Source organism: Sprattus sprattus (assembly GCF_963457725.1).
Source record: "Sprattus sprattus genome assembly, chromosome: 1".
Lineage (NCBI taxonomy): Eukaryota > Metazoa > Chordata > Actinopteri > Clupeiformes > Clupeidae > Sprattus > Sprattus sprattus.
The window spans coordinates 25,027,242-25,042,620 of NC_137920.1; the positions used below are offsets into that span (position 1 = coordinate 25,027,242).

Consider the following 15,379-nt stretch of genomic DNA (forward strand, 5'->3'; position numbering starts at 1 on the left):
CATTTAGTGTTTGCACTTAAATGAATAAAATAAAATACAAACTCAGTTTTTCGTAAACAGTCCTAGTTCTGTAAATTGGAAACAAACACAGTGGCTTGGACCGAGCCATAAACAATCCCAGCCAATAAACATGTTGCTTCTGGAGCACAGAAGATAGGGTTGTTAGTTGATTGGCTGTTGAAGTATTGTTGTCTGTGTTAAGTATAATACAACATTCCGCTACTGCACACTCAAGCTTAAAGCAGTAGTAAGGAGTTCTGGTCGAAAACTTTTAACTATCGAAAGGGCACGCACAATTTTTTTTTTTACTTTTACTTACACACACACACCCACAGCAGCACAGTTAGTTTACTAACTTATGTCTTTTGGTGATAAAGTTGCCGATGTTGCGCTGTGAAAGCTTTTTTTGTTGTCGTTTTTTTTTTCTTTTTCCTCACTGGGTGGTGTTTCTGGTTCTATGGTGGGTGGTGTTTCTGGTTCTATGGTGGGTGGTGTTTCTGGTTCTATGGTGGGTGGTGTTTCTGGTTCTATGGTGGGTGGTGTTTCTGGTTCTATGGTGGGTGGTGTTTCTGGTTCTATGGTGAGTGGTGTTTCTGGTTCTATGGTGGGTGGTGTTTCTGGTTCTATGGTGGGTGGTGTTTCTGGTTCTATGGTGGGTGGTGTTTCTGGTTCTATGGTGGGTGGTGTTTCTGGTTCTATGGTGGGTGGTGTTTCTGGTTCTATGGTGGGTGGTGTTTCTGGTTCTATGGTGGGTGGTGTTTCTGGTTCTATGGTGGGTGGTGTTTCTGGTTCTATGGTGGGTGGTGTTTCTGATTCTATGGTGGGTGGTGTTTCTGATTCTATGGTGGGTGGTGTGTGGAGAGGGTAGGTGGAGGCCATGATGGGTGTGATGGGAAGAAAAGGGGATTAGCGCACTTGTTGTTTACTGAGGAATCTCGCCTCCTCCACCGACCTTAACTGATCCGCCGTGGTGGGAAGGTAAGGGGATTAGCGCACTTGTTGTTTACAGAGGAATATCCCCAACCTCCGACCAAACTGATCCGCTGTGAGTCTAATCAGCATGTGAGGACGGGGGTTTGAAGCGCAGTGAAGCATAGAGATGAGGGTTGTGTCATTTGTGTGTGTGTGTGTGTGTGTGTGTGTGTGTGTGTGTGTGTGTGTGTGTGTGTGTGTGTGTGTGTGTGTGTGAGTGAGTGAGTGTGTGAGTAAGTGAGTGTGTGAGTAAGTGAGTGTGTGTGTGTAGAGGTGAGCGAGTGAGTGAGTGACTGAGTGACTGAGTGTGTACGTGTGTGTGTGAGTGAGTGAGTGAGTGAGTGAGTGAGTGAGTGAGTGAGTGAGTGAGTGAGTGAGTGAGTGAGTGAGTGAGTGAGTGAGTGTGTGAGTAAGTGAGTGTGTGAGTAAGTGAGTGTGTGTGTGTAGAGGTGAGCGAGTGAGTGAGTGAGTGTGTGTGTGTGTGTGTACAGGTGAGTGAGTGAGTGAGTGAGTGAGTGAGCGAGTGAGTGTGTACAGGTGAGCGAGTGAGTGTGTGTGTGTGTGTGTACAGGTGAGTGAGTGAGTGAGTGAGCGAGCGAGCGAGCGAGCGTGTACAGGTGAGCGAGTGAGTGAGTTGAGTGAGTGAGTGAGTGAGTGAGTGAGTGTGTTTGGGGGTGGGGGTGGTGGGGTGCTTAGTGAGAGCAGGGGAGAGACTGCAGTAATAAATACTAAATAACACCAAAATGTTTAAGCGTTCCGATAAAAGAACCTAATCACATCGGAAATGGTCAATACTAGTCTTCTTATCATTTTGCGCCAGGGCCTGTTTTAGAACCCATACCCCTAGTTGTGCTGGAAGGGTTGTGAGGAGGTCATACGGGGGTCATGAGAGGGTCATGACAGAATCTTAAAACAAGGTGGAATATAGCACAACAAAGGCTGGCTGATCACTCTGATGTTCAGGCACATATACGATACTCTGAAAGTTGCCCAGATTTATCTGATGATGATACCACTACTTTGTGTTTTTGTTGTAAGATCTTTGTGAGTGGGCTTTGCTTTTAATGCTGCTCCACCAACTATTTATTTTATTAAAAGACAACTACTGGGGACATGAAGCACATTTCCCCCGGAATCCATAATAACTAAGTTAACTGATGTTATATTTGGCACTTTTACCCAAAGCCACTTCCATCTCATGAACTCTTCAGAGGTAGTTCAAGCTGTGCAATGGTTTTATAAAATATCAAAGAATCAAAACCACTTGCCCCCTTCCTTCCAACAAAGACAGAGAACCACACGACACTTGTAACTGATAAATGCATTTTCTCGCATGCACAGTGCATGCCTATTATTGTTCACAGTTCAATAAGATGGCGTCAACTTTACACTGTTGATAGGGAGTCTTTTCTAAGGAAACATTACAGGGGAAGCATGGATTTTTTTTTGCCACACCATCTCCAAGGAAACTGGGCCCATTATGACCTCAAGTGGTCCCACGACCTACTAGGAAACGTGAGACTTCAACCTCGCTGGCATTCGCTCACCTTAGCGTCCCAGTCCTTGTTCAGGTAATAAATACAGGTGACGCATCGACCGTCGCCATTTGGGTTGTCCACGTGCCGCACATACCCGGTCCCGTCACCAGGGTAACAGGCCACCATCGCCTGAAACGAGGAAAGAAGAGAAAGAAAGGGAGGAGGAGGACAAGGGGGAAGGTTTTAGAAATGGGTCCAAAAGGAGACGATTACAAAATCACTCAATCACTGATTCAGCACTTTCAGAGCTTCAGACAATACAGTCAGAGACACACACACGGACACACACGGACACACACACACACACACACACACACACACACACACACAGCTTCTGCTGGCCTGAACAACTGTTTACAAGCAGATATGTCAACAGACTGTGCGCAGTTGTTTAGTTTCCCCCAACTTGTGTATTGTTCTTGGAATGGTTTCAGTTTAACACAGCATTTTATTATCTGACATTTTCAAGGAGTCCATTCAGAGTCTGAACATTCAGACACCCTCCTCCAGGCATCATTTATAATGTCAGCACAGAAAGCTCTAAAAATCATGTTCTTATACAATAAAGTAATATACAACACAGTAGACTAACATTTTAAAACACACCTTTGAATAGCACTGCAGAGGATAACCATAATTGTGCCTGTACATGATGTTACTGTGTTAATGTTAATGCAACATACTACGCCTTATGAGGAGAAGCTTAAGGTAACATACTACGCCTTATGAGTATAAGCTTAAGGTAACATACTACGCCTTCTGAGGAGAAGCTTAAGGTAACATACTACGCCTTATGAGGAGAAGCTTAAGGTAACATACTACGCCTTATGAGGATAAACGTCTGGTAACATACTATGCCTTATGAGGATACACTTAAGGTAACATACTATGCCTTATGAGGGTAAACTTAAGGTAACATACTATGCCTTATGAGGATAAACGTCTGGTAACATACTACGCCTTATGAGGATACACTTAAGGTAACATACTACGCCTTATGAGGAGAAGCTTAAGGTAACATACTACGCCTTATGAGGATAAACGTCTGGTAACATACTACGCCTTATGAGGATACACTTAAGGTAACATACTACGCCTTATGAGGATACACTTAAGGTAACATACTACGCCTTATGAGGATAAACTTAAGGTAACATGAAAATCAGTTTGACACATAGTTAACTTGCTCCAGTCATTGGTAGCTATCGTAAGCAAACAATGAAGAATATATAGACAATATATAATACAAAAATAACAATATACATTCAAATGCAGATAGTAAAGAGACTAAACACACTACAATACACATGAAGTGCTGTATGTGTGGCAGAGGACCACAGGACGAAAGGCCACAGGAACTGGACTGAAATGTTTGTGCAGAGTGCTTAAAAACACACACACACACACTGGACTGAATTGTGTGTGCAGAGTGCTTAATCACACACACACACACACACACACACACACACACACAAAGTGCAAGGCTAATTGGGGCGACTGTGTTGTTTTTGCTTTGTAATGTGTCTGGGTAGCGAGTGTTAGGAAACAATAGGCCTGTGCTGCTAGTTTACACAGTGCTCTTCCTACACACACACACACACACACACACACACACACACAGTGTCACTAACAAAAGCACACACGCAAACACACTCACTGACAATAACAAACACACCATCACACACTCTGAAGTACACAACCAAGCTGATGAGATGCAGAAGCAACGCTAACCTATAGCTTACAAATAGTCATCTACATTACAGCATCGGTTACACACACACACACACGCCTACATTACACCCTCTCTTAAACACACAAACAAAATATGCACACTCTTGGCATCTTCCTGGGTTACAATTCTGCTCTGTGGGTCACAGTGCTTTCATAAGTAAACCATAAACATAAGCCACCACTCTCTCTCACACACATACGCACGCACGCACGCACACACACATTCTGGTTTCAAAAAGTCTCACAACATCTCTCACAAAATGCCATCAGCTGACTGGGGCTTTAAAACACTAATGCAGCACTTGGATCCATCTAGAGAGAGTAAGCTAAGAAACACAACCTTTCTTATACATCAGTTTCTCAAGGACACAATATTTCAGGGTATTATTTTAACAGCCCCTATCTCTGTACCATCTTACTAGACGACAGGAGTCACATCATGTTATGGGTCATGTCCATTAAACCCCATTTACAACACCACACACACACGCACACATTTTAAAACCAGATGACGCTGAATACTCAGTTTTTTCACATGCCATCACACCTAGCGCACACGGACGCACACATACACGCACACACTACTTCCTTTCCCTTATATTATTTTTGACCTCTATGATTCAACAATGCTGTTACTCAACAACTCTCGGGGGGTATTAACAAGGAATAAATAGAAAGCTATTTTATAGTAGCAGGTTTTTTCTTCTTCTTGGCATTGTGATCAGCAAACATCCTCTTACTGGCAAATACTAATCACCTTAGGATCCTGTGTGTACAAGGAAGGCGCACACACACACACACACACACACACACACGGAAGAAAAACCTTCCAGTCCCATTAACAACAATAGCAGCGCATCCCATCATGCATTCTGTTTCCAGGACGTGTGAACTCTTATACCAATAAACCCATCCAGAGATGACAGTGTGTTTGTGTAAGTGTGTGTGTGTGTGTGTGTGTGTGTGCACACGCCAATGGATTTACAGGGCATTTGGCTATTTAATATCTGTTGTCTTTTAGTGCGTGGCTATTTTAGCCTATGAATGGCTATTTAAGAAGGGCTATTTATAAGGGAAGGGGAATTTTTGATGAGGTTTGATCATATTTAGAACAACCTAGGGTCCCTAGGGTTTCAATTAGAGAATGACATAAGATTTGTAGTGTGTGCGTGCATTAGGGGTGCAACGAATAATCAACATGGCTTGCAAAAATAGACGACCACATTCGTTTAATAGTTTGTATTATAATTAATAGTCGATTAGTTGGTGACGTCATTGTGCATGTTTTTCATTCGGACTCAGAAGGCTAAGACATGTAAAAGACGTTACTTTACTGGAGTGAACATAAGGACTGTAACACCTTCACGACCAAAGTGAGCTGCAGCACTTGCAAAAGCTGACCTTGCCTGGCATTGGAGCATTGTTAAGTTTGTAAGCTAGCTAGCACAGCTAATGTTAATGTTAAAAGCCATGATACTTCACGTTATGACCTGGAACGTTTTCCATTTTGAAAATATATTTTCTCCTGATTGAAGAATTCACCTATTGCTAGTCCTGACCATTCATTGGTCTGAGTCAAGTTTGGTTCGGTAAAATTGGTTATTAGTATAAGCCTAAAACAACATTGGTCTAAGTTTGAGAGCCGATAGATCAATAAGGGCCATTGAGCAATTGTCCAATTCATAATGCGACTAGTCGATTAGTAGTTTCAATAATCAACGGATTAGATTATCAAACTAGTTGCAAATGCATCGCTAACGTGCATGCGTATGTATTTGTGTGGGAGGGTGGGGAGAGTTGCACCAGATTGGTTTTCCATCTTGAGGGTTTTCTCTCCCAGTGTCACACACACACACACACACAGAGTTGTTAGCACCAGGATATTCTGCACGTCCCTCCTTCACGCCTATGCTGCAGGTCATTTCCGGAGAGAGAGCACGTCGGCCTGCAACCCTGGCAGCTATAACGATGCAGAGACACGCAAAGCCACACGCAAAGTCCACTCTCCTGCACACACATACACACACACCACAAACACTAACTGTATACCCATTTCTATCTCTCACACACACACACACACACACAGCTTCACACTCCTTCTCTCTTTTTCTCACAGACAGATACACACACACCTTCTCTCTTTTTCTCACAGACACACACACTTGCTGTGCATTCATGCTGGGTTAAGTATTCTCAGGATTTGGTTTAACACCTCCGGTGGGTTACTATCACTTTGTCGGGGGGGGGGGGGGGCAAACACACATCTGTATGGTCACACACACACCACACACACATTAAAACATGCATGCGAACACACACACACACATCTGTATGGTCACACACACATTAAAACATGCATGCACACACACACATTAAAACATTAATGTACACACACACACGTCAAACACACACACGCATTCACTCACTCACACACACACACACACACACACATTCACTCACACACACACACACACACACACATTAAAACATGCATGCACACACACACATTAAAACATTAATGTACACACACACACACACGCATTCACTCACACACACACACACACACACATTCACACACACACACACACACACACACATTAAAACATGCATGCACACACACACACGCACACACACACACACACATTAAAACATGCATGCACACACACAATCACCTGTAGGCTTTCACACATAAAACATGCATGCACACACACGCACACACACACACACACACACACACACACACACACACACACATTAAAACATGCATTCACACACACAATCACCTGTAGGCTTTCACACACAAAACATGTATGCACAATCCAACAATGATCATGCTCACCGGTGTGTTTGTGTGTGTAAGCCAAGAAAGTACACACGCACAAACGAGCAGACAATTTATCTAACCGACTCACCCTGGGCCAGGATTTAAGAAATAAATAGATAAATAAAAAGAAATGAAAGGGCAGAATCCTGGACTGGGAAACATGCAGAAGGTTCTCGAGGCCTTTGGAATGCTTGGCGGGTCGGTATGTGCGAAAAAGACAAGAAGGAGAGGGAGTCTCCATCCTCTCAGCCGCACGCTATTATTGTTCGCCACCCGAGGTTTCTGCTAAGGTCATCAAGATCACAAAGCCAATCGGCGGCTGCTTTTTAAGCCACAAATATAATAACGGTAACACCTCACGGACACACAGGATAAAAACAAATTAGCCACAGTTATATTTATGCTATGTAGGCTTTCTATGCTATTTAATGCCCCCCCACACACACAAACACTTCCACACACACACACACAAAACACACACACACACTGAGCTGCCATTTTCTCAGGCCAGACGGTATATTTCTTTGTTTAAAACTTGCAATCCGGGTTATAATATACTTGTTCTTAGACCCTGTCTGCTGTACGCTACTGTTTTTGTGCAAAGTGCTGGCTCTGTAAATGGGAAACAAACAGAGGTGGTTCGGACCAAGCAGTATACGCGTCCAGTCAATTAACATGTCTCTTCAAGGAGCACAGATGGGAGGTACATAGTGTTTCCAGGATGTAGTTTCATTGGCTGTTGAGCTCAAATATCAACAGACTTTCGCCAGAATCGAGGAATGCACCATTAGCCATCTTTATCTGCAGCAACTGACAGAGCAGGTACAGTACCAGTCAAAAGTTTGGATACACCTTCTAAGTTTTTCTTTACTTTATTTATTTTCTACATGGTAGATTACACTTTTTTTTGTTTAGTACATCATTCCATATGTGTTATTTTGTAGTTTAAATGTCTTCAGTATTAATCTACAATGTAGAAAATAATAAAAGTAAAGAACAAACTTTTGACTGGTTCTGTATGTCATTAGTATAACATACAATTTCCCAGCGAACCAAATTCATGATATAGGAAAACATTACTGGCGTGCCTGATATCGATTTCAATTTCATTTCATTTATGTAGCGCTTTACCAACCCTGTAGAGAGAGCACAAGGCTTCGTCAGGAAAGAAATAGGTCCCCATTTACCCTTTTTTGTGAGGTGCTTTGACGAACAATACAACGCGCCACATGAGCGATAGAAACATAGGGGCGAAAGATGAAAAACAAAACAGACACGGGTTGACGTCGATGTGTGTGTTTTTTTTTTCCCCCAGCACGGGCATTTAGATGACGTGTGAGTCGTGTGTGTCGGCAGGCTGCGTTGGCACGCTATGGAGCGCGCTCGTGCTAATCAACAGCACTCCATCCTGTCAGCAACGCTTTCCTGTTCACAGGTGCAAGGTGGTGAGGGAATAACACAAACACCGACCGAACGAGAGAATGAGGGAAGGTGGGAGAGAGAGGCAGAGAGAGGATGATAAACAAGAAGGGAGAGAGAGAGAGAGAGAGAGAGAGAGAGAGAGAGAGAGGGAGAGAGAGAGAGAGAGGCAGATAGGATGAGAAATAAGGAGGGAGAGAGAGAGAGAGAGAGAGAGAGGCAGAGAGAGGATGAGAAACAAGGAGGGAGAGAGAGAGAGAGAGAGAGAGAGAGGGAGAGAGAGAGAGAGAGAGGCAGATAGGATGAGAAATAAGGAGGGAGAGAGAGAGAGAGAGAGAGAGAGGCAGAGAGAGGATGAGAAACAAGGAGGGAGAGAGAGAGAGAGAGAGAGGCAGAGAGAGAGGCAGAAAGAGGATGAGAAAAAAGCAGGGAGAGAGAGAGAGGCAGAGAGGATGAGAAATAAGCAGGGAGAGAGAGAGAGGCAGAGAGGATGAGAAATAAGGAGAGAGAGAGGCAGAGAGGGGATGAGAAACAAGGAGGGAGTGCGTAAACGCAACCAAGCATGCAAGGAAAAGAAAGACCGGATGGGGGAAGAAAAAAAAGATGGTTAAAAAAAAAGGTGAAACAAACAGAAAGGGACAAGGAAAGCAGGAGAGAGAGATTGAAAAAAAAATATGACGCAAGGGAGGAGGGAGTGAAGAGAAAGACTGGAGGGGAAAAAGAAAAGACAGGTCAGGACAACAGAGTAACGTCATCAGCAGGGCGCACTGACGTAAGGGCTCTTCAGTCAGACACGTCTGAAAACAGCCTGTGAATAGAGGAGAGGAGAGAAGATAACACACACACGCACACACACATACACGCACACGCACACGCACACGCACACGCACATTGCACGCAAGGGTCCCCCACCTGTTACACACCCAAAGGTGCACTTATGATGTCTACCTTTCATGAGTGTGTAAGTGTGTGTATCAGGTCACAACAAAAAAGCAAGTCACTGACAGGAGAGTTAACAGCATGCTTATAGATGGAAAATGTGCACCACAAGTGTGTGTGTGTGTGTGTGTGTGTGTGTGTGTGTGTGTGTGTGTGTACGTATGCATGCAAAGTATGTGTGGGCACTGCAGAAAAGCAAGAAATACCAATTGTGAATATGCGTACAGTGCCTTGCATAAGTATTCACCCCCTTGGATGTTCTACCCTTTTATTGCTTTTATAAATCAGTCATGGGTCAATATAAGTGGGCTTGAAAACAGATTTCTACACAGTTATGTCAATTAAATAAACATATGGAATGAAAATAAGTAATTGCATCAGTATTCACCCCCTTTAAATAGACTGACCTAATTCAACAGAGGTTCAGCCAATTGGTGCTAGAAGTCTCACAATTAGTGAAATGGGGATCAGTGTGCAGTGAATGTGTCGCAAGGCAAGGTAAGGGAATTTTATTTATATAGCGCATTTCATGCACATGTGCAACTCAATGTGCTTTCTCAAGTGATTGTAGTATAACGACACCTGTGTCTGGAAGGTCCATGCATTGGTCAGGATTCAGTCATTTAGTATTCCTGGCTACTGTTACACCATGAAGACCAAAGATCACTCCAAGCAACTCAGAGAAAAGGTTATTGAAAAGTATAGGTCAGGGGAAGGATACAAGAAAATGTCCTTACTGCCTCGATAGGCTAAATGCAAGCAAAAAGAGGCCTATCCTCTGAACTATCACGCTTTATAATGGAGCGATCACTCCTCACTGCTGATCAACACGATCAAAGTCATTGGGACGAAAAGGCGAAAAATCTATTTATTTATTATGCACGGAGAAAGCTCCCTCAAAAACAGCAGGATAACAGACCAGCTCGTTTTGTTTTTGGGCTTCCATATGCATGCATGGTTGGTGTGTGTGTGTGTGTGTGTGTGTGTGTGTATATGTGTATATGTGTGTGGCCTGTAACACCCGCAGACTAAAGACAGTCATGCACGTATGTGTGTAAAATAGATTGTCTTACAGCATGTGAATTACTCTGCTGCGTAAGTCTCTATGTGAGTGCCCTTGTATGTGGCAGACGTGTGGCAGTCAGTGAAGGCTTGTGTGTGTGTGTGTGTGTGTGTGTGTGTGTGTGTGTGTGTGTGAGTGAGAGACAGAGAGTGCGTTTGTAAACCATGTCTGCCTGTAGGCCTGTGTCTTTCTGTAGATCACATGTGTGTATGCTTGACTGTGCGTCTCTGCAAGTTGCACTTTTGCCCTAACTGTTAACACCCAACCCCTCTCCACAACACACCCTTGGCTTGCACTATGCTGTGTGAGTGCGCATGCCTGGATGTGGATATGTGTGTGTGTGTGTGTGTGTGTTTGGACTTTGGCCAGACAGGCTGTGTGTTAATGATGGGGCTACGTGCAGAGCGTGAGGCTTCACCAGTGCTGCAGTGCACACTCACTCTCACACACACACACACACACACACACACAGGCCTCTGGTCGTGCTCGTGCTACTATTAACTGCAGTAAACACATTTGTCATTGCAGAGGAGAGAGATACATGACAGAGAGAGAGAGAGAGAGAGAAAGAGAGAGAGAGGGACAGATGGAAAGGGAAAGAGAGGGGTGGAAGGAAGAGATATAGAGGGTAGAAACAAAGGGAAGGAAAATAGACTGGGTATCCCACCGACCTCACACACACAAAAACACACACACACACAAACTTTAATTCTATCTTGGAGTCAGTCAAAAAACATTTCGAACATAAAGGATTCAAATATGTCAAGAGATAATCTGCGCTCTTTGACAGTTGAGGGTACAGAAAACATCGCCCTCGCCACACAGAAGGTGACCAGTAACATCAGAGATGGAGCTTAGTTTAACCCGCTGTCTGGCCCTTTTTCTCAGGAATGAGGCCGGAAACTATCCATTTCTGAAGATGCCCAAGGCTGCAAAATAGACAGACTTACATATGTATCTCTCTCTCCGAGAACGGCACTTCTTTTTGGCAGTCATGTACCAAACTAACCTCAGGGGTGTAAGGGATGTTACAGAACAGATCATGAGAGCTGTTGAACCAATCAGGCATTATACCATCAAGCATTACACACACACACACACACACACACACACAGGCTGAGTTTAAAGATCACCAGAAGACACACATACAAATCACAGTCTGCCCAGAGGAACTCTGGCCCAATGGTAGGCTGGGGGTGCAAAAATGGCTGAGCTTTTTTTGGAGGGGAATGGAGCTCAAGAGGTGTGGACCAAAAAACCTGAAACAAACCAGGAAATGGGATATGTTTGTTTGTTTGTTTATCTTTGCTCTATGTAGAGCGTGTTTGGGTACCTTGAAAAGCGCTATATACGTTTATAATAATAATACTTAGAAATTATTTAGAAAGTATTATTATTATAATTATGCAATACGCCAAAACCATTTCCACTACTACTACAGCCTGCAAAACTATAGAATTATGCAAAGCAAGAATGCACCACCCGCATCCTTACATGAACACACTTGTCCGTACACACACTCATGTATGCAAACAAAAACCATAAGGCGTTATTGTTGCACAATATATCACCAAGACAGTTTCAGATCCCTATCTGAAAAACATAACCTTTATTTTCTAACCTTAGTGAACAGAAAAACAGAAAACCATTCAAGAACCATGTTGTTCCGCAGGTTTCTCTTTTCCATGTGTAAATCTGTTCTGTAGCCTTTATACCAATCACCAAAGATAAAACATTGGCTTTTTTTATACGTGCAATTCTAACAGACATATCCTAGACGTGAACAAGCCCACTCAGTGTTCGTCCCAGCCTAATTAGTTGGCAAGTTTTTATAACACATAAAACAGTGCGCGCGCACGCACGTACGCTTATCTATTTGCTTACAAACAAACATATTCAGACAAACACACACACATAAATAAACCACACACACATAAATAAACCACACACACTTACGTACTTACAAACAAAAAAAAACGAACTACACTGGTGTTAGTCTACTTATACAATGAAGACGACCTTTTCAAGAATGCTGTTGGAATTGTGCATTGCTTCCGAATGGTAATTAGCTTGCATCTCCAAAAATGTACGCCGAAACATGATATCAAGAAAGGGGGTTGTATCCTAGAGACACTGTTTAGTTATCGAACAAGTGCATTTAAGCCCATTAGTAGTCAGGCTAAACATTTAACTTCTCCCTCGTCACTAAGTAAATTCCAGAACATTTACCAATTAATCCGTTTTAAGACTTCACATCCTTAATCCAGGGTTGGTGGTGCTAACTTTTTAGGTGAAAGGGCCACTTAACCTCTACGTAGACTGTTTTAATCCTCAACAAAATAACGAAAAAAGAGGAAAGACCAAATGTAAAATAAGGTAAAAGGTGAAAAGACATTATGAGGTGACTGATGAATAAAAGGGTTTTAAACGCCTTGATCTAATTGCAAAACTATGAAAGAATTTGCAAAAGAAAAAGGTTTAAATGTTTATATCTGGAAAAAAAAAGCTACAGAAACCATGAGTGCCAAATGAGGAACTAAAACATTGTTTGTTATCACACAATTTGACTGTTCTCTCCCTTGAATGTTGCTTTACACAAAAGTGTCTGCCAAATGACTAAATGTAAATGTAACAAAGTTTCTAACCAAATGTAAATGTGTAAAGTCTATAAATTGCTCTTTGAGTTATACAAAAAAAAGGACTGCAAACAAAAAAACTAAAAAAAAACTGTGAATATGTGCTGCTGAGCAAATATAAATTAAAAACGAATTTCCTTGATAACATTCATTTCATGGATCAGATTGTGGAAGGGACCTCATTATTAGCATCAAAAGCCAACAGGGCAGTAGTAAGGGCAACAGGTGATAGTCATACACTACTGCCTAATGACAAATGACCCCCTGGGTTGCATGAATATTTTAAGACGCTGTGCCTCATGTCAGCAACAGTTGCCAGCTATATGCTATAGGCTAGGTGCACGAAAATGCTCAGTGTGGGCTGTTTGTTTCCTGTTTAGCCAGGTGTATTTGAACCTTCCGCTATTCTGAATGTAATTAGCGTCTAACATGCCACTATTCTGAATGTAATTGGTGTCTACACGTCCTTCTTTATCGTAACGCTGATTCACTAGGTGCAACACCCAACCAGGTCCGTGTAGACGCTAATTACATTCAGAATAGCGGCAGGTTCAAATACACCTGGCTAAACAGGAAACAAACAGCCCACACTGAGCATGTTCGTGCACCTAGCCTATACTGTGTGCTAGCCAGCTTTCAGTGTGAACTGTGTTGTTATTTTGTGGTTGCCAGGGTTTCAGGTAGTGGCCGTTGATGAAAATGCCTTAGTGTTCCTTGCCCTGATCATCATGCATGTCTGTGGCATCAGTGCGGTCCAAAACAAATACAATTACACATGTACAATTATTACTATAAATATTACAAATAATATTACTTAAAATTATCATAATAATAATTTTTCATTTCCACTGGCTTTGGAATGGGCACATGGCGTTAGCAAGAGCTAGCCACCTAGTGTTAGCATGCCAACAGCAGTAGATCCGCCCAGCCTGTCTGCTGTGAGACTGAGTGGCCAGGCTGGTGATGTGGGGGACTTTCCAGTGGAAGTGAGCTAAAGAGGCCGGGGACTGGAGCCAGCAGCAGAGGCAATTCATACTGGAGTAGGGAGGGAGGGAGGGAGGGAGGGAAGGAGGGAAGGAGGAGGTGGAGGAGGAGGGGAAGGAGTGGAACGTGGGGGGGGGAAGGAGAGGAGGAGTAGGTAAGAGCGGGAGGAGGAGGAGGTGGAGGGAGGAGAGGGAAGAGGAAAGGAGAAGGAGGAGGAGAATGAGATGGAGAAGGAGGAGAAAGAGGAGGAAGAAAAGGAGGTGGAGAGGCAGCGTGGCACAGTGACAGAGGACTGACTTTTCATTTTACTCAGTATCACCTTTTCTCCGAAACACACAGCCTTCTCCTTTCTTGCCTTTGTCGCATGCAAACACACACACACACACACACACACACACACACACACACACACACACACACACACACACACACACACACACACACACACACACACACACACACACACACACGAAAGAATGCACATTTAAAAAAAGAAAATCTCTCTCACTCACTCACTCACTTTCAAACACACACCCACACCTTCACACAAAGACGCTGGCATTCTCTCTCCCCTTTTCCCTCTTTCTCTTCAACACACACACACACACACACACACACACACACACACACACACGCACAGTGTGAGGTAGCGCCAAAGTATCTCCGGCCGTACCGCTGTAAACAACCGAGTCTGGCAGGGCTCTGATACTGTACTGAGGACTGAAGTTCCAGAGTCCTGCTGTAGGAGTCTGCACAGACGTCAGCAGAGGTGGAGGCCAGGGAGGCAGCCAAGACCAACCAATGAGAGAGGAGAGAGAGAGAGAGCGATTGAGAGCAAGCGAGCGGGCTTGTGGAAGAGAGAGAGGAAGAGAAAGAGGGAGAGATAGAGAGCAAGAGAAAGAGAGAGCGAGGGGAAGAAAGCCTTAACTTAAAACCCTTTCTAAAAAACAAAATGTAAATACAGAGAGATGAAGGGAGAGAGCTGCTGAAGAAAGAGGGAGAGAGAGAGAGGGAGGGAGAGTGAGAGCAAAAATTGCAGATAGAAGGAAAAAGGAGAGAAAAGGACAGGCAAGAGGTCCTACTCACTCAAGTCCATCATCCAGACAAACACAGGTACTAAACTTCAGAGAATCTGGCAATGAGGGAACTGTATGCTGACCATCATAAAATTCTGCCATTTTCCCCATTATTACATCACTACAGGTTTAGCAGGCTAACTCTGATCTGATCCCTGGATTAAGTGCAATTATGCAGGGTGACTGCACTTTCAATA

At 43.4% G+C, this 15,379-nt stretch overlaps 1 protein-coding gene across 1 annotated transcript in view; it reads right to left on the minus strand.

The window, feature by feature from the left end:
- Positions 1 to 15,379, minus strand: part of egln1b (egl-9 family hypoxia-inducible factor 1b) — a 40,521-nt gene that overhangs the window by 8,547 nt on the left and 16,595 nt on the right. Inside the window, exon 2 of the mRNA XM_080833499.1 lies at positions 2,520 to 2,639. Coding sequence (XP_080689625.1) covers positions 2,520 to 2,639 — 120 coding nt within the window. The remainder of the gene's footprint in view (positions 1 to 2,519; positions 2,640 to 15,379) is intronic.